The sequence below is a fragment of the Kryptolebias marmoratus genome, linkage group LG12 (genome assembly GCF_001649575.2).
Source record: "Kryptolebias marmoratus isolate JLee-2015 linkage group LG12, ASM164957v2, whole genome shotgun sequence".
Lineage (NCBI taxonomy): Eukaryota > Metazoa > Chordata > Actinopteri > Cyprinodontiformes > Rivulidae > Kryptolebias > Kryptolebias marmoratus.
The window spans coordinates 18,275,542-18,295,218 of record NC_051441.1 but is presented as its reverse complement, the minus strand read 5'-3'; the positions used below and the strand labels follow the sequence as shown (position 1 = coordinate 18,295,218).

The 19,677-nt window shown below is 48.6% G+C and overlaps 1 protein-coding gene across 5 annotated transcripts in view; it reads left to right on the top strand.

Moving 5' to 3' along the window:
* The first annotated feature begins 5,845 nt into the window (after positions 1–5,845).
* pkn1b (protein kinase N1b) overlaps positions 5,846–19,677 on the top strand; it is a 30,324-nt gene continuing 16,492 nt past the window's right edge. The window contains exon 1 of one of the 5 annotated variants that reach the window (XM_017416753.3): positions 5,846–6,327. In XM_017416753.3, coding sequence (XP_017272242.1) covers positions 6,301–6,327 — 27 coding nt within the window. In that variant the 5' untranslated portion in view covers positions 5,846–6,300. Of the gene's footprint in view, positions 6,328–17,187; positions 17,390–18,108; positions 18,456–19,677 lie in introns of those variants that run through there. The other 4 variants (XM_017416752.3, XM_037978853.1, XM_017416751.3 and 1 more) reach the window with 4 other exon arrangements.

Here is a 19,677-nt window from a genome sequence, read left to right as displayed (position 1 = left end):
TGTCCTGAAATAATAAGAAAAAAAAAGCTCCTGATTTCTCTCCATGTCTGAGATAAGAGAGGAAACACTGCCACCCGGTGGCCAGACGGGTTAAACGCACCACAAAGATCTTTTACTGCAAGTCCATGTTTTGTGTTTTTGTTTTTATCCTATAAACTTTACTTTTATAAGCTGCTGTCAGTAAAAATGTACTTAATAGGAGTCCCGAGAGTCACATTTATGTGAAAGCAAAATTTAGTTTTCTAAACCGTTAGACTCTGCATGCTAGATTTGATATTCCCAGAGTTGGTGCTGGTTCGTCGCCGCTCACCTGTAGTGCATGGTGATCCTTTTTGTCCCTTTAGGTGAAGTCGGCGCTCTGAATTCTTTGTCTCCTCGTCTGCGTGGTGTTGTAGCAGCGCCTAAATGATTAAACGTGTCGAGAGAAAAAAAAATAAAACCAAAAAACTACAGCAGCATCTGTCGTCGGTTCAGCTCGCTCGGAGCCCGTTTCTGGTGTAATATTTTGTTGAATTGCAAGATTGTAAACTTGCTGATAGTGTTTGTGACTCAGATGTGGTATTTTTAAGAGGAAAATTTTTTAAAAAAAGCTTGGGATATATTTGAATTGATCAAAAATAAATAAATAAAAGGAGTAAGAGGTTAATGATCTCTGGCACTGAGGGGTGCAAAGCTGTTTTTTTTTGTTTTGTTTCAGTCCTCATTTTTGATTCACCACAGCTTTGGAAAACCCCAAATATAAAAGCACAACAAAGCGTGCAGCTTAGAAGCAATCTTCCCACCGTGACAATAAAATACGACTAAAATGAGTTTGTGGCTCAGAGCAGAACAGGGCTGTCAGACTCCAGGCCTCGAGGCTCCGCTGTCCTGGAAGTTTGAGGCTTTTCTGCTCCAACACACCTGATTCAGAGGTTAAATCACCTCTTTGTGTTTTGCAGAAGCCGGTTAATCGCCCGTTGATTCCAATCAGGTGTGTTGGAGCAGAGAGACAAGTAAAACCTGCAGGATGGTGGCCCTCCAGGACCAGGGCTTGTGAAAAACTAACAGTTCATGCATCAAAACGTGGTCATTTTCGTCTCCTTTCACCCAAACTCCCGTTGACTCCCATCACATCTGGTGTCAAAACTTTCTTTTAGGATCTGGAGGCAAGGGCTCCTTTTAACTTCTCTTGTCTCCTACAAAAAAACATAAAAAGTTCACATTATAACCAATATTTATGAGTTCAGTCCCACTTAAACAGATCAGTTGACCTCCAGGAATTTCTCAAACAAACAGTGAAATTTGAACTATTTTCTTTTCTTTTTATTTATTTATTTATTTTTGGTACTCAAATAAATCTCCGCTAATTATTTATATTCAGAACTTGTTAAAAAGGTGTCAAGTTGTGACAATTTAAATAAAAGAGGTATAAATTTGAACTTGTTTGTACTTGGTGTCTCTCATTTTGAACTAACTTTAAAAAAAATAGTCAAATTTGCTTAAACATCTGTTCAAAAGACAACATTTATGCCAAATTATTTGTTTATTTATTCACATGAAGCTACAAAGTACATTAAAGCCCCCCTATTCTTCACACCTTCATTACATCCAGGGATTTCTGCATTTTGCTGGAAAAGAAACATCATGTAAAGGGAAATTAATGAGGGTGTAAAAGTCGAGCTCAGAGGTGTGACTTCTTGTTGTTTCTATTGGACACCGAAGACGACGGACGACCTGCAGACCTGCAGGAAGTGAACTCTTCCCCCAGATGTTCGGGACCCGGGGGGCAGAGCAGAACCAAGAACTTCAGCTAAACTTTAAAGTCCGTTGATAGCTGTGAAAATATGTGATTTTTTTCTGGTTTTGGGTTGAAATTTTATGCTCCTAACGCAGTTTCTGTCATTAAATTATTATTTGGAGGGCTAATGTAACTCAAAACAGTGGATATTCCTCACCTTTGGTAATTTTACGATCAGTTAAACTCTCCCGTCGGAGTTGAGAATATCTCGACTCGTTTCAGCTGATCTTAGCTCCACCTTTCACTTCAGCTCGCTCCACCGCTCCGTTTCCTCCCCAGAATGACTCCTCTTCTGTGGCCTCTCGTCTTCACAGCTTTTAGTCGCTTTCCGGATTTAAAAGAAGAGCTTCACCTTTTCCCTTTGGACCTGCCGTCTCTGATTCCATCGTTCTAACTGACGGGGAGCAGTTCAGGTGTAAACAAACAACTCGCAAGTGTTGGCAACAAAGACCGACTCGGCTGATTTTGCTCATTTATTACTAATTAGTGTTTATTTTTTTTATCCTAGTTGATATATGGCTTATTTTGACAGCTATTATGGCTTTAAATTTGACCTTTTTTTGTTCAGTAAATGTAATTAACTCCTTATGTTTAATCCCATTCAGTTGTTTATGGAGTACAACTAGGTTCTGCAAGTCTGTCCCGAATTAGTTTCAGGCTTTAGAGAAGAAAGACGGTGCGCGTTTCTTCACAAATGTTCACATCCTACTTTTTAAACAAAGCGCTGCCTTGTTTGACTCGCCGGGGAACAAATGCAGAAGTGCTGGCGAGTTGGTAAATTTCCTTCCTTCCTGCTTTTTCTGTTAGCAGACTTCTGTTATGCACTGGTGCTAATGAAGCCGCAGCCATTTTAAGCATTAAAAAAAGACTTTCACTCATTTATGTTCTGTTGTACTCAAAGGCAGCCATGTTTAATCATCCAGCAGCTACAAAACCATTTAAACTTTAAACAGTTTAAAGACAATATTTCAAACTCGAAGCACTCCATCCATCCATCCATCCATCCATCCATCCATTCTCTTCCGCTTATCCGGGGTCGGGTCGCGGGGGCAGCAGCCTAAGCAGGGAGACCCAGACTTCCCTCTCCCCAGCCACTTGGGCCAGCTCCTCCGGGGGAATCCCAAGGCGTTCCCAGGCCAGCCGAGAAACATAGTCCCTCCAGCGTGTCCTGGGTCTTCCTCTGGGCCTCCTCCCGGTGGGACGTGCCCAGAACACCTCACCAGGGAGGCGTCCAGGAGGCATCCTCACCAGATGCCCGAGCCACCTCAACTGGCTCGAAGCACTCAGAGAGGGCAAACCTCCTCCAAGGCCACGGTGTGATTAAAAAATAGTCCAATCATAATCTGGATCAGCACCAACATTAAACCCGTTGTTTCTTTGCTTCAACTCCAACATTTCCTTTAGTTTTTACCTGATCTTTGCTGACAGACAGACAAAGAAACCAACGGACACGACTGGAAACAGAACCTCTTTGGTGGAGGAAACAAGAGGGTCACATGTAGGAGTAGAGACAGGTTTTTAACAAAAGGGTTACCTGTGGCCTTGACCTTTGACCCCATGAACCTTGAAATCCATCAGGATCACCCTTGATATAAGAGGTGTCCTGCTGCGGAGTTTAATTTTCCTCTGTTACATGGTTGCAGAGTTAGAGCACAAGGTCAACTGTGACCTTAATCTTTGACCCTGTCACCTTGAAATCAACAGTGATCACCCCTGACCCATGAGCTGTCCAGCTGTGCAGTTTAAAATCCCAGTTATCCAGCTGCAGAGTCAGAGCACGGCCTGATCTGTGACCCTGACATTTGACCGGATCACCACCAACATGTAACCCCTTGTTCTTTGAATGAGGTCTCCTGAAGATTATAGGAAAATTTGCTCATAACTTTTGAGTAATCTTTGTACACAGACAGGCAGACACTGAGGTAGTGAAGAATCAGCTCTGCACCACAAACTGTCACTCCTCCGCAAGCTTCTCTCAAGAGCTACTTGCGACAGGTAAGATGCTAACTGTTCATAGCCCTTCCACAAAACCCCACTTCAATCAAAGCTTTCTTTAGGTCAGAAAATCTTGGCGTCATCCATCAGTCAGCGAGCTGAAAGCTTTCCGCTGGCGTCTGAGGCGCTTCATGCAGCGCTAACCTGGACTTCACCTTTAAGTTGGTGTAAATGAGACGAAATCCCACCAGAATAACTTTAATGTTGGACGTCTGAACGGCTGAGAAGGAATGGCAGGTTTATTTTATATTTTCCTGGTCTGAAATGCCAGAGATGCTTTTTTAACAAATATATATACAGTCTGTAATGGTTTAAAGATCATTAATAGAATCATTCCTTTCACTGACTTTCTTTAACAGAGTCTGTTCTGCCTGCACCGACCTGTCACCCACTGGCAAAACCATTTGTTTTCACAAATAAAGTCTCATGAAAATCCCTAATTTTGGAAACAGACTAACGACAGGGTGGATGAAAGTTGGGTGAAAGGTCCTCCCGCCATCAGCAGGCAGCAGCAGGAGGCGCTCAGCTCCTGCAGTGAGGAGGACCAGCTGCATCAAGGTGCAGGAGGAGGCACAGGACGGCCGGGGACCCTTCAAAATAAGAGTTCTGCCCAATAAACCGGAGGGGGAAAAATGTGGACAACCGACAGGCACCCAGAAGTTGAAGTCCAAACACAACAATATGCCGGCTGTTTGAAGTCTCACCCGTTCCTTTTAAACAAGTCAGACATTTTCCTGACTAAAAAATAAAAATAAATTTGCATGCTTCAGTTTTTTCTTAGGTAGTCGGATGTTTCACTTCCCATCCGGGGAGTAGCTCACGCAGCTTAACTCCAGGTTTTTTGAATTAAGTAAGCTCCCTGGATGGGAAGTGAAACCTCTTTAGCTATGGATATATATCCATATAAGTCATTGTGTATTAGTGTATGCAGTGGTGGGCCGTCAGAGCCAGCAAGGCCTTCTCTGCTGGCCTAATATAACCAAGAATCATCATAATTATGATAAAGATTAATTTATTTTTTTATTTACTTTCCCAGATATCTAAAAGTATTCATATTCTCTTCATGTCATATTATGCTCCTTCCAATGCTGTTGTTTTTAGGTTAGAGTTTTTATCCAATTAGAATTCAGCTATTTTATGTTGCCAGGCTGTATGAAATCTGCCCGGGCCTGTCAGTGAACGGGCAAATACAGTTGATAGACAGTTGCGATAGCCAATCAGATCACGAGTTGTGTCAGTAAGGCCCTCTAGCTGGCCTTAACGTTGCACGTGATATTTACTCGTCCTGTGATTGGACATGGATACTTACTAGTTTGAGCCGCAGCAGTGCTATGCAGATAAACAGAGTCACACCCAGGACTGTTAACGATTAAAAACTTTTTTAACCCACAATGGCTGAAGGAGAGCAACACGTTGATTTGGTTGCTGATATGCTGGCAAGACTGTTTTCAAGACGAACATTCCAAGAGAAGCTAGATCTAGTTAGAGGAGGACGGCCGACCCCCGAGCTAGCTAACCTGCTCCAGAATGGATTTTGTGTTGAGTGTTTTGGGGGACACAGTCGTTTTGGTGAGTGCAAACATTTTATTTATTTTGTTCTATTTTTTTGTTTTGTTTTTACATTAGCATACCAGATATGTTTTAATTGCTGATGCGGGTTTGTTGATTTTTTAAATGCGCCGGAAAATAGCCCATTTTGTACACAACTGAGGTGATGCAATGCCAAGTAGTGCTTAATTGTGTTTCTAACTACTCTCAGGTCCTGGTGTTATAAATGCTGGCATAATGAAAGGTATTTATTGACTAAGTTGGACATCACTGAAGGCCTGAGTGTATAAAGCACCGCCCGCCACTGAGTGTATGTGCGTGTGTCTGAAAGGGTCCTGAAAGGGTCCTGTGGAACCATGATCTTTCGTGGGTGTGGAGGCGGGACGTTCTGATGAGTTAAAAGGGAGCAGCGGGACCGGAACCGACAGTTTCTGGGCTTGACGTTTTATTTTGAAGGTCCGTCCCGGAAGTGGCGGCTCGTCCCCTCCTCCCTCTCCTCCCTCTCCTCCCTCTCCTCCCTCTCTCCCCCTCTCTCTCCCCTCAGTCCCCTCAGCGGCTCGCAGCTCACGGCGGAGCCGGGCAGCAGCTCACCTCCGCGCGGACAACATGTCCTCGGCGTCCCGCCGCGGGGACCGCGGAGAGTCTCGGTGAATCCTGGCGGTGGAGGGGGGGTCTCTCGGCTCTTCCGGCCCGGCCCGGCCCGGCTCGGTCCGGTCTGGTCCGGTCTTCTGACGATGACAGCCCTCTGTCTCACTGCGTGTCCAGGACCCAAGCCGAGTGGACGTCCTGATGGAGCCCCGGTCCTCGTTTTTTATTTTGATTTTTTTTCCCCTGATTTAACGCCACTCTGCTCCAAACCCGGACGATTCTGCTGATTTTATTGAAAATATTTTTTTTAAAAAAAGGAATCAGGCGTGAATTTCTACAATGATCCGGCTATAGCAGGAGCTGAAGAGACTCAGATCTTCCATCTGCTGCAGATGATGGCCAATAACAACGAGCTGCAAGTGAGTTGATCAACTTTTTTTTATTTCCTGCAGCAACAGGTGCCTGTTCGTGTCCTGAATGTAGTCAACACACACCTGTAGACTCACCTCAGATTAAAGGTGCCCAAAACAAAGTGTCAAATCAAATTATATAAAAAGGTTATCCTGAACTACATGAGGTGGTGCGGTTTGGAAGAGTTTACTCCGGTAGTTTTCCAAATGTAACTGGAGGCAGTTCTGAAATGCGGGTACGCGCTCGTTGTAAACAAAGCCCACGGGATCCATTTACATCATGACTCGGGACGGGGGAAATCGGCGCGACGTAATTTTCCGCTGTACCGCGTTCCGGCCGTCCCGCTCGGTGAGAGTCGGAAACAAGATGGACGCCCCGCACCGAAGCTTTTAAAGTTCTTATTAAAGTTGCGTGTGGCAGCCATCTTGAAATCCTAACAGGGAGTAGTCGGAGTTGTCACCGAGTCGTCTTATGCTCTCGCGGTCGCGTGACGAAAAAAATTGCATCATTTTGTTCTCGTAGTGGCTTCGTCCGCCCCGTCGCCACACAAGGCCCTTGCCAGAGTTTTTCTCGCAGGGGGCTTGAGCCAAGTGTCGTGTGATTGGTCAGAAGCCGGCGAGCTTTAGTGGAGCCATATTGCTTCTTCTGCTCCGCTGAGAAGCAGCTGGACGCTGTTAGAAAATAACGCCGTCAAAATGGCGGCGACACGGGCGGCTGTCCGTGGCCGGGCGGCGTAGGGACACGTCCGCTCGTTATTGGGCACCGTCAAATGTGCAAACGCCAAACGTCATGTACTGTCTTAGTCTGCTTATTAAACATGTCTGATCGCGGTAAGGGAAGCAAAAATCTCTGCGAGGACAGGAGAGCTGAGAAGCCGGCGGGAAGAAACCCGTTTCAACGCCGCAGGAGGAGGGAGGAGCTTCCCGGGAGTTCTGATCCGAGCGTCTCGTGGACGATGAAAGGTGTGGCGCGAACACGGACGTCTTCTTAACCCGACTTCGTGACGTCTCGTGGAAACTGCCGGAGCCTTGAGGCGGCTGCCGAGGAGAAACGCCAGAGCGCCTTGAAGACGGAGCTCAGGGTTCAAACCCACACACACGCGCGCCGCTTTGGCTAAATGTCTCCCAAACCGTGGAACCCAAATCATAACTTATCTCCAGTGGGTTTCAACAAATCTGAGCGTAAACATGCACGAATGAATCAAAATGGCCGGGCTTCTCCTTCCCGGATGCCTCCGTTGTCGACCTACTTTCCGTCACTTCGGCTCTTTTTAAACCAACGCTGGCGGGAGCTGGCATCCCGTCGCAAATTTGGCCGTCAGATTTTGAATTTAAGGACGCGTCGAGCACCGATACGAGCGAAAACGCTGCACAGATTTTGTTTCTCGCTCTAAAACTTTGACCGGTCTTCACGATTGTGCCGTGAGGTCCTTGAACGTCACCCAGTGGATTGGAGCTCTGGTGTTTTTTTTTAAATCGATTCCTTTTTATTGTTCTTATAATCTGCCGTTTAAAAGTAAGCTTCCAAACACTGCATTTATTATAAATTGACCACTGCGTAGAAAGGAGGAAGTTCCTGCAAGAAGAAGGGCTGAGTTGGCGTTTTTATTCTGACTCCTCAGCGTTTGGGCTCCTCGCAGATAAAAATAACGAGCACATTTACTTCCACTATCGTCAGGCCTCGGATTGGAAGTTTTATTAGACGTTTTTTTTCCTCTTCCAGGTTTAGTTTTACACGTTTGAGACGCAGCCGGGGCTTCCAGTTACCCCGTGGTGTCGGGTCAGCTCGGGACGCCGACAACGAGGAGGGAAATGTTAAAAAATTAATGGGAAACCAGCGTTCCCCTTCTTCAGACTGGTTTTTTACTTTGTCCTGACTGAGGCTGTGAAGCCGTTGAGCCCAAACGAAAACAAAGTCGATCCAAGATGGACTTCCATCGTTTGATCCGTTTGATTGACCTTTTCCTTCGCTGGCCTTTTACAAGTTTCCGCCCCGAAACGAAAGGAAGTCAGCTTCCAGGAAAGTCGGGCTGCTTATGTGGGCCAGCGGGAGCCGTTGAGCCCTGACGGTCGCCGGCCTGTCAGGGTGGAACGTATCGATCTCAGCGTTAAGAGGTGAACTGCTGTTGCTCAGAGTTAGCGCCGGGCCTCGATCCCTGTCGATGTCTGTCCACCTTCATCTGTCGTTCAGCCGCGCCTCATCGCCTGAGGTGGTCTCCCGATGAGAAACGTGAGCCGTTTTCGATCAAACCTTAAAACAAACAAGAACGGGTAATTGTTAGGGCAGAACGTTTTCTTTTCTCGTGGAGAACGGCGTCAGCTATTCTGTGATTGGTCAGAGACATGAGGCGGCAGGGGGAGGGTGTGTGTGTGTGTGTGGGGGGGGTTTAATGCTGTTACGCTGCTTGGGAACCAGCGTGGCCACAGGTCACACTGGGAGTATTATCCGCTGGGGGCAAATATTCGCACTAATCTCTCCTGGGCAGAGGCGACGGCCGGCGTCCTGAGTTTCTGTATCGGTGTGTTTTTGTTTTAAGTTCCCATCAGGGTTATAAATATCATCAAGCATTACCCCCCCCCACACACACACACACAGCAGGCTCCAGTTTCCAAGCTTCTGTCGCCATGTCATCAACCCGTCACATAACGACACATTATAATAGGTTTAAAGTGATAGTTCAGACCTTTTGACGTGGGTTTCTGTTAAAAAAAAAAACAAAGAAAAGGTCTTTTCGCGGTCATTTGCAGTCATTCCATTACACACTTAATAAACATCCACATCCAATCTGGTTTTGACCTTTAAAGGAACAAAAAAAAAATGGCTACAATTCAGTCAGTTTCACAGCTGCTGAGCTCGGATTTGGCGTGGCAGTAGCCGAGAGTCGTCCTCTCGCGCGTATCGGGTTTTTCAGTGTCTGACCCAAACATCACCTCTCATCGCGAGGTTATCTTAGGTTTAAAGCCCTGGCGTGAAAGGCGGCAGGCGATAGGCAGTTCTCAAAGCAACGCCGCGCCTTTAACTGTGACGTGTATTCATCGGTCGTAATAACAAAACGAGGGCTTGAAGGAGAACAAGGAGAAGGAGTTGTTTATCGTAAAGTTTGGCTGCCCCTTTGGATGTCGTCACCGATGCAGACCTGTGAGTACCATCCGTACGACTGGGACGTGTCGGCCTTGTGGTGACACGGCATCGGCGCCCGGAACGATGGCGGGCTGAACCTGTCGGCGGGGGGCCATCTGCGCGTCAACAGGACGACCATATCCGCCCTGTCCCGAGGTCGCCTACTTATCGCACCGCCGATACGTCGGCAAGGTTGAACCGATCCCCAACCAACCCTTTCTATCCGTAAAAACAAAAAAAACCCAACCTCCTATCCTTCCATGTGCAGAACGGGACCATCGGTGTAAAATGGAGCCGGCCTACCCCGTGACTTCCCCTCCGCCGCCTTCTCGTCGGCACTCTTGCGTCTATCGATCGGCAGCCCCGTTCATGTCTCGGGCCGGGCCTCCCCGTCGCCTGTGAAGAACCATCAAGCTCAGGATGTGGGCTCCGTGCTGATTCCGTAACACAACGTGCACTTTGAGGAAGCCCCGCTCCCCCTCCGGTCACCCTCTCATGAATTCTTTATTCCTGTTGGTTTCCTGAAGTTATTATCCGTAAAAGGTGCATCAAGAGAGGAGCTGCTGATGCTTCCTCTCTATGCGGGAAAGCGGAGGCTCTCAAATGACTTTTTAATGGATCCTTCAGGAGAGGAAAGGCAGCTTGGTTAGCCGGTAGGTAAGATACCACGTCGACTACACGGGCACATGTTTGATTTTCTACTTGCGTTGGACTCATTGCTGCCCTCACACATGAGCCATCAAACTCCATTTTGTGACAAAAAAAACCTCCAAAAAGGTTAAACATCCAGAAGAAACAACCTTATTTGGACCTAACGTGGTCCCCCGTGCAGACCAGCGATGAGTGCGTTAGTTTGTGGAAAACTAACGAGTTTAAATGGTGAAATCAGAAGCCGAGCCGTCGTGTTATGAGGTAGTTGCTGGAGCGTCCGGCGGTCAATCAGAACAGTGAGCGAGGGCCACCCGGCTCAGAAGGTGCCATGTAGACGCACTGGGCAGTGCGAGCGCTCGCTTGACAGCGTTTATTAAGGGTGATAAGTATAAGGGTATCGCTCGAGGCTGGGTTGTCGTGTCCTGTCCGGGATGTGGGGTGTACAGGTGTCGCAGTGGCCCACACCGTGTGAAGGTTCCAGTTGCTCAAGGCGAACCACGCCAAAGGAGGACTAACGCACCCTGTAACAAACTGCGCCAGCCACTCGGACACAAGTATTAGACTCTTTACCTGTCTCACCCTGTTTGAAACTACGGATTCACCGTTCCGTACGCGGGCCGCCTTGAACACCACGGCAGATACGGCTACGTTTACAGCAACGTTTTAACTGCGAGCCATGGGCTGATTGATGGTAAGTGGCATCAAGTCGACGATTCTTGCTTTGTTGTTTTCTTGACTCACCGGCACCCCTGCGTGTGTGGCGACGCTAGAGGGCAAGGCCCGGTCCTGTCAGTGTCGTGGCGAGACTGGCTTCAAGGTGTGGCGAGCCATAGGGTCTGGCTTCAGGTCACCTCTGGCAACGAGAGGACTCTAAATATGTGAGGGGTCTGTCAGCACAACAACACCCGTCCACGTGCAACGCGCACGCGTACGGACCGCCTCCATCGTGTTGAGGTCCTCCTGTGGGATCAACTCGGACATCATCCCGTTGCAGATCTCGCCGGATCTGGACGTCGAGTTCCAACAGCTGTGGGCTGACCTTGTCCTGCACCAAATCACTGCTTGCATTAAGGTCTGGGTGGGTTGGTGGGTGCCACACCCTGCTGACATGGGACCAGCAGCGTGCCCGTATCTGTCACCCATCTGTCTTGTAATCATTGTAATTCAGTCACACAACCTTTTAACGTGTGCAGTTTCATTTTATTTCCACTCATAATTGTTATTTGTCAGCAATCAGTGAGGCACATTGCCCAGTTCACATTTTGAAATGATATATGGATATAGTTAAAGAAAAAAGAAGAAATTCTACTTAATAGTGTCATGATGTATGTCTCCAGCTGCCCCTGCTGCAGATAATAGGATTAGGAGACTGGACTTCACTCTGTCTCTGACCTGGAGGGGAGCATTAGTGCCCTAAGGCTCACACTCACACGTACACCACCCACCCATCCGCCTCCTGCCAGAGTCCAGGATTACACAGCGTCTACCCAGATCTCGTCTGCCCCCACAGACACCCCAGGAGACAAGCTTATGACCGCCGACGAGGCGCCTCGGCAGTCCGCGAAACAAACCCGCGGTCCCCGTCTAACGGGGACGTCGAAACGGGAGGAGACTCCTCGTGTTCCGGCCTCACCAGTCCCAGTTACGTTCGGCTGACCAGCTGTTGCACCCAGCGGCCTCTCGGGGGATTATTTATCACCGATGCCAAGACAAAAGTTGGAAACAAAAAAAGGACCTGCAGTGAGACTCATGAACAACGAACACCTAACGACTCCGTTTGTTTCTTGTGTTCATTTATTTTAGGCTTTGGCCTCTCGGTTCTAAAAGAATGAAGACATCGTACTCTCGTTTCCTAATGTCCATCTGTTTGATTTTTATATTTTCATCATCGTTCCTTGGAGATAAAAAAAAAAAAAAGAAACATGAGGGAGAGGAGCCATTTGGCAACCCTGACAGGTCAGCTTAGACTGGTGACTGCAGCAGTTTCTGTCGTGTCAGGGGGCATTGAGGCTCAAAGCTGCTCGGGAAATAGCTTACGCTGTGGTTTTTGGCCTGTGTTTGTCACTAAAAGGGGAAAAAAAAGAGGGAAGAAGAACTAAATCATGCTTTACATTATATTATAAAGGGACATTCTGGTGCTTTGAAAACATGTAAGGACACTAAATATCTAAAACTGAAGCTTTAAAGCAAAACTGTCAGTGTGTTCTCCTTATGGTTTAGTCTTTTAGTGTTTTGTGGCTAATTCTGGATGGCCGGTCTTATCACGTCCCTAAGCGAACCACCGCGCGTGAGAGAAGGGGCCGGCAGAGAACGGCTGGCCGACATTAGTGTTCCTGTTTCGGGTCAGCCAGGAGCTAGACGCCACTAACTCCGCGGAGCACAAATATCCAATATCCAACTTAAAACTAACTTCACTGCGGTCGCAAACCAGTTTCCTACCCAGCTGCACGAGAGTAGGGGGGAAGCTGTTTTGCACGTCCTGCAGTGTAATAATCGACAAACACTTTGTGTCTGCAAAACATGTGAGGAGAGCTGCAGACGAGGGACGATCCAGAAATGGTCATGAATGTCAGTTTATAAGCTATCAAAGTTCTCAATGCCCGCAAAATCCTGGAGACACTGCATATTGCAGGTATAGGTTTAGGAACAGAGAGGGGAACGCCGGTCCTGGTTACTAGAGGATCCAAGACGAGTCGACCTCTCACCGCGCAAAGGCCACACGATGCCACGTTGTCATGTTGGGTTTGTAGGCGGCCATGACGTCGCCCCCTCGACAGCGGGGCCGTCTGTCCTCTCGCTCCTGAGGCGTATAACAGCGAGATGCACGGATAAGAACAAGAGCAAGAGCAGAGCAACGGAGAGCGAGGAACCAAGAGGACCGCGCTCCAAAATGTAACCTAAACTGCACCTTTTGTTGTTACTGAAGCCTCTGAGGGCGAATAGCCGGAACGGTGGGATAAAGGGCCACAAAGAGCAGTCAGGAGCCATTGTTTGGCTCCGCTTTTTACACCCACCGTCAACAATACAAAGGGTACGATGTAGAGCTGGGTGTATATATAGTTACAGAGTAAAAATGCTGCACCTCTGGAGGGAAATTCCCAATAAAAAGTTAAAAAGGGGGGAAAGTTGTGTGGCGGTTTGATTGTCTGACCCACGAAACGAGATCAGTGAAAACGTCCTCCTTGAATTTTCTCCTCTACCAATGCGCAAAACCTCCAGTTGTTTCTGTCGCCAACATATTTCTGTCCTTCTCCTTGTGTGTTGTCGTCAGCGGCGTCAGTAAAGAGGGATAATCGTGCGCATTATGGAATGGACCTCCCGCCCTAACCGTTTTTAATCTTCCTCGTCCATTACCATCATGTCTGCAGTCATTCCATTACACAGAGGAGGCACTTTCCACCCCCCCCCCACCCCCCCCGTCTCCGGCGCTGACCGCTGCTTGCGACTTGCCCGGAACGTTGCCGTGGCATTCGGCTCCCTTGCGGGGAAAGTTCGCCGATCGATCCGTCAAGGCGAGCGGGAGGACCCCGGACGGACGTTCTGCACACGTTTGATCCTCACAGTGAAGCTGCCGTGTGGGATTTACACGCAACATCAGGGTCTGGATTTGCAGGATCGAATCAAATCCTGCAGAAGCCCCCACCCCCCCGGCCGCGACCAGATTCGTAAGGGTTGTAAGACGCAGACTTGTGGAACACCCACGAAGGAACTCGTTTAACCACCCTGCTGGAAAGTTCCTCCTTGTTACTGGGAGCATTGTGTGGGCCACGGACTAAAAATAGAGCAAAGATAAAGTGTCCTGCTGCACCGTGGTTCTCTCTGTTATTGTCAACAGATGAAATTATGTCTTTTTAAGGTGCTTTTTTTTAAACCAAAACCATCATATATTGAAAAATTAAAGAGTTGTAGCTGTTTTGGTCAAACCTTGTACATAACGTTATGCGATATGTATTGTCAGCTACTACCACGTCAAATTTTAGCTCAGTATCTGTAAAATTAACTAAATTATGTCCGTTTTTGTGTTGGCTGTGAGAGCAATCTTAAATTGGATTGAGTCCAAAAGTTAATCAGTTGTAGATGCAACCTTTCAAACTCTAAATCACTCTCCGTCCCATTAGCCTTTTCACCATGAGAGGTGCTTCGGTCACCTTCATGAAGGTGTATAGCAGAGGAAGCAAAGCACTCCCATAACATGCCAGCACCACCGCCGTGCTTTAATATAGCCAGCTTCTTGATGAGCTTCATTTTAATGCCTTTAAACCAGTGATTCCCAAACGTTTCAGTGTCTGACCCCCAAGATAACAGTGGCAGGGACCTGTCACCCCAAATAGTGCTGATCTACGTGTATAAACATTATTAACCCTAAAAAAACACGTTTTAAAACATCTGTTCGGTCTGTCCTTCTGATTAGAAGGATGCCTTGAAGTTGACGCCACATTTTTATTAACATACTCCGACTCTGCCGCTTTAAATGTCGTGTACTTGAGGACACGGCGGTTTGAAAAGCTGGCTTTCGAGTCAAAGGATGCCTCTCTGGTTTTCCTCTTAGTAACACCCTCATGCGGGTTGTTGCAGGTCAACAGCCTGCATGCCGGAGCATTCGGGGAAAGGTTGGTTACGACGTTTGGCTTTAACTCCAATGACCTTTTTGGGTTTGGGGCTTTTGCTTCTCCAAACCGGCTACATTTCCTCACTTCCTTCCAAACTGTCTGAGTTCGGTTTATGTCTTAAGCTCCTGCTCCCGACACAGGCAGACTAAGTAGGCAGACTGCTGAGCTTTTCTAATTGGGGGGGGGTTATGCTGTCTTCTTCCTCGTTTTGCCAAACAGAGAGCCTATTTGTTGCATGGGGGACGAGCGGTTCACAATAGACAAAGCCGGGAAACACGAGCACGCTCGCTCGGCTCTCTTGAGAAGATAGTCTTTTCACAAAAGACGCCTTTCACGTCGATCCGCGGCTCCCCAGCTGTGGAGCGGGTACAGCTACGCGACGAGGGGCTCCCAGACGCACAGGTCGGACGTGCGCTCGGAGCCGAGCTCCCGCAGAACGCGTGTGTAAAGCAGAGCTGGACTTTGTCAAAAAATAAAAAAACAGCAAAAAGGAGATTTAGCCGCAGAACTGATCTGGAATATGAGGGATTTTAGGGATTAGCGGGCCGCAGACACGCCGGTCCAAGGTACACTGTGTAAGCTGCTGACTCGTTCACAGACGGGCAGATTTTCTCCTAACACACCACACGTAGGGCTGCTGGGGGGGGGGTAGGGCGTGGCATTAAAAAACCATTTGTTGGGAACCTCACAGCTCATTGAAACAATGCTTCATTTTTTTTTGTGAAAGGTTATTCAGCACAGCCAGTGTTTAGTATGCGACCGAAAATAAATAATTTGTTGTGTATTTTACCAAGATATGCTCAAACTAAAGATGCTGTTAATCCTCGCGCTATGGTCACGTCCCAGGTGTCTTAAAACGTTTCGTTCAGCCGATTTAAACGGAACAAACGCGCCACAGTTTGGTGTCGTTGTGCGCTTCATGCTGAACGTAGAGAAGATTATAGCGGTGAGAGATTATAGAGATATATATATAGAGATTATAGATATTTATGTTAAAGGTAAAGGGCTACAAGACCACCTCCAAGCAGCTTCATGTTCCTCTGACCACAGCTGACAGGACAGCATTATTAAAAATAAAGTAGAAGGTTTATGGGATTGTAGCCAACCTCCCAGGAAGTGGACGCAAGAGGAAATGCGACCCCAGGCTGACCAGACAGATAGTAGAAAAAGAGCCGAGGAAACCATCCAAGCTGAACTCCAAGGTTCAGATACGTCACTTTCTGATCACAGCGTATGTCCTCGTGGTACTGCGGGCGTTCACGCTCATTCACAACGGATTTATAAATATAAAGACCGTCCAGTCCTGAGTCTGTGTTTTTCAGCACTGGTATGAGATCCGGATACATATCAGACTCTGAGCTTTTCAGCCTCGACGGGATCGCGAACCAACTCGGTAGTTTTTGTCCGCTGCTCTCCAGTGAAAGTGGCCTGCTGTGTCTGAGTGTCCCGGGGTCATTTCCTGTGTTGACATAACGAGACGCAACGTTTCTGTCTGTTGGTACTCTCAACACGGAGCTGTTTTATTCACTCGCAGCCTGTTAGACTACATTAAGCCTGGCAGTTCGAGAAGCTTTTCTGAGATGGAGATGAGCAGAATTAGACTGTTTCTCTTTTTTTAATGAGTATTGTTTATCGTCGAGACATTTTTGGAGACGCCCTCACGAAGGCTGATCACCAACAGTCGAAACCCCAATGAGGTCCTGGCTTAACGGCTGGTCCGAATGAAGACTGAGGCAGCTCCAATCTCGAAAATGTCGAAGCGGTGAATGCAAACACCTTTTATTTCCATCGCCTTCCTGGAAATGGTCCCGATCCAAAACCCCAACGCCCCGGCTCAGAGCACATTTATTAAATTGTCTATTTTTCCCCTAATCTGATTGAAACAATCATGTTGAGAGTCAACACCCCGCCCCCCCTCCATCCCGTCATGGTTACGGGGAGCCGAAGGGGTTTTGTCTTCAGAGCCTGGGTCCAATCATTCATCCTCTGCCGACGAAAAAGGGGAATTTTGTCTCTATTTTAAGGCAGAAATGTCTCCATTTTTATGTATTAATGGAACAAGAAGAGTTTGTTTGGAAAGATTTAGTAAAGCTGAGACAACTCAAAGGTTAGTGTGACCCCCCCCCCCCAGTCCACTTTCTGGGCTCAAATCTTTTCCAAACTCCTGTTCAGTCTTTCAACGATGGTCTTACTGCGATGTCTGAGCTGTCGAGGGATGTTTTTTTTTTTTTTCTCACTTGTTTCCCCAAAGTCCTGTTGTTGTCCGCGGAAGTTGCCCCATGTACCGCCGCCAAAGGCCACGGCGCACTATACAGAAGAAGAAGAGCAGTCACGAGAGCGCTTCAGCCCCTAATGCAAACAGTCGTCTGATCTTAGGCCACTAAACAGCGACAGTCTGTAACTTTAAGAGCGGTGTGTGTGTGTAAAGCGATGCGATCTTAGTTCCTGATACTGTGGTCAGCACCGTTTTAGCTTCATCTATTTCAGTTCTGTGACTACGGGGCAAGGCGGCGGCAGCAGCAGCAGCAGCAGCCCGTCTCGAGGTCTGCCGCCGCGAAGGGAATAGGCGAAGCTGCTCGGACGTTTCTGCGGGAGCTCCGGCCAGCATGGACGCATGGGGGCTGCTATCTCGGCGGCCACCGACCCAACTCCCACGGCAGTGGGCGACAAGCGTCCCAGCACCGCTTCGGTAAGGAAACAGTTGGTACGGCGGCGTTCAGAGGGCATTTCTACGTGACACCTACATGGTTCTAAACCAGAACAACAGGCTTTGTTTTGCGTAGACTGCTTCGTGTTATTTCACTTCCTGTTCCTCTACAGCAGGGTGAAAAAAAAAAGAGCTGGATGGATTGTCTGCCTCTCTGTCCCCGTCCTCCTCTGACAGTTTGGTGTAAGGCGCTCCGAGTCAGAGAGGGCCGTCTGCCACTCAGAGGGGCGAGAGGGATGGAAGCTCCCGACCTGCTGGTCTCAGGCTCGCAGGAAGTGGACAGAAGTCTGGACTTTCACTCGGTCGGCACCGGTCAGTCCAGACCAGGGGACAGATTTCTTATCGCGTTTGTCAGATTTTATGCCGCCCTCCCGCCGAGCTGCCAGCCAACTCTTGAGCGCAGCTCGGGTCACGAGACACGGAGCAGCGCCTCTTCCCTTACAAATCCACGCTATCCGTGTCTCCGTTGCCCTTTTGACCCCTGCCTCTCGTGGCGGTCCGTCCTCCAGATTCAGCTCTTTTTTTAAATTTTTTATACATTTTAGGTGGAAACGGCACAGACACGTTCGCATCTACAAGTCTGTCTGTCAGCTCCGGACAGACCCGGCGGCAGGAAGCAGAGTGACGAGGCGACTGTCATCTCTCGCGCTTACAACACCAAACGCGAGCGTGTGTGCACAAAGTGCACGACGCCTCGGCTTCTTTCTGGCACAGAGCAGAACAGGAAGCAGCGAGGTGGGGCGCTAGTCTCTCCGCCTGCGCTCTCTTCCTCTCCTCCACCTCCACCTCGTCCCTTCAGTCCAGCTTTTTTGGACCAGGCTTTCGGCTTCCTGGCGGGAAAAGGACAACCTGCGGAGTTTCGAATCCACGCATTCCAGCTCGACGGGTTGCCAGTCGGCGCAAGAGAGTGTGTGTGTGTGTGTGTTGGACAGTGTGTGAGCCTCAGAGGAGGCCAACGATGGCCAGCGAGGACTTGTCAGAGGACCCCCTGGGGGATCAGCTGGTTGACTCCCTGGCACCCAGCGACCAGAGCGACGCGGAGTCTCCGGTAAAGCGCCGGAGCGGGCCTCGCCTCGCCTCGCTTCGCCTTGCTTCGCCTCGCTTCATGGCCGTCTTTTCTGTCAGCTTCCTCGTTCACTTCCTGTAACAGCTAAAAAAAAACATCTGCCCGGTCGCTGCAAAAAGCGACAGAAAGCGTGTCTGTCCGGCTGCTCTCGCACCTCGCCGCCGCAGAGGGTCTTTGTCGGGGCAGCGCCGGGGTTTAGGCGGTGTTGTGCTGAACCGAAGGCCGTCAGAGCGAAAGAAAATGCTCCCTTCCTGCCGTTCGTGGCGTTTCTCTTCTGTCGCAAACGGCCGCTTGCTCGCGCTGAGCCTCTCTTCCAGAAAAAAAAAAAAGTTTCCCACCTGCCGCCAAACGAGAAGGTGGGCAGTGATGTTTCGTGTGTCTGTCTGTTATCGAAATATCTCATAAACCTCTGGATGAATTTTGATGAAACTTTCAGGAAGTAATCACTGGGCACACATCTACAACTGATTAATGTATGGAATCAACCTGATTCAAGATGGCTGCCGCAGCCAGCTCATGTTAGGAAACACAAAAACAGCTGCAGTTTAGTCAGTTTGACAGATATTGCACTGAAACGTGGCACGGCAGTAGCTGAGAGTCATTCACAACACGTCCTGCGAGTGGCACTGATTTTTCTGAGGGCTTCGCTTAAAACAAAAGGCTCAAAGTGATGGAGTGGACCCTATTTGTCTGTTAGCAAAATATCTCCCGAACCACTTGACTGATTTCAACGAAACTTTCAGTAAATCATCACTGGGTGTGCGTTTACCTCTGATTTAGGTTTGGAGCAAAATCAGTCAAAAATGGCCGCCACAGCTCATCGACACTCGCAAATGCAAAAACGGCTGTATCTTGTCGGTTTTACAGAAATCGAGCTACAATTTTGGGTGAGGTGGTAGCCGAGAGTCTTCCCCGGCACCTGCTCTGAATAATGCTGCTGCCCGGTCAGTGCGAGGCACGCCGGGGGCGGGGGGCTGCAGTAAAAACCCCGCCTCGGCCCGCTGGTTTGGACCCTGCATGCCGGGGCCCGGCTGCAGCAGAGCTTCGTGTTGCAGATGGATTAAGAGCCACAGCCTGGAGCTGGGTGGACACGCGGGCTGAAGATGTTGTAACCAGATCTGCTAAGCTGGACGGCTGGCTGCGCGCTGAAAGCCTCTGAGCTGACTGTCATTATACTCTGACCGAGGGGGGAGGGGGGGGGGGG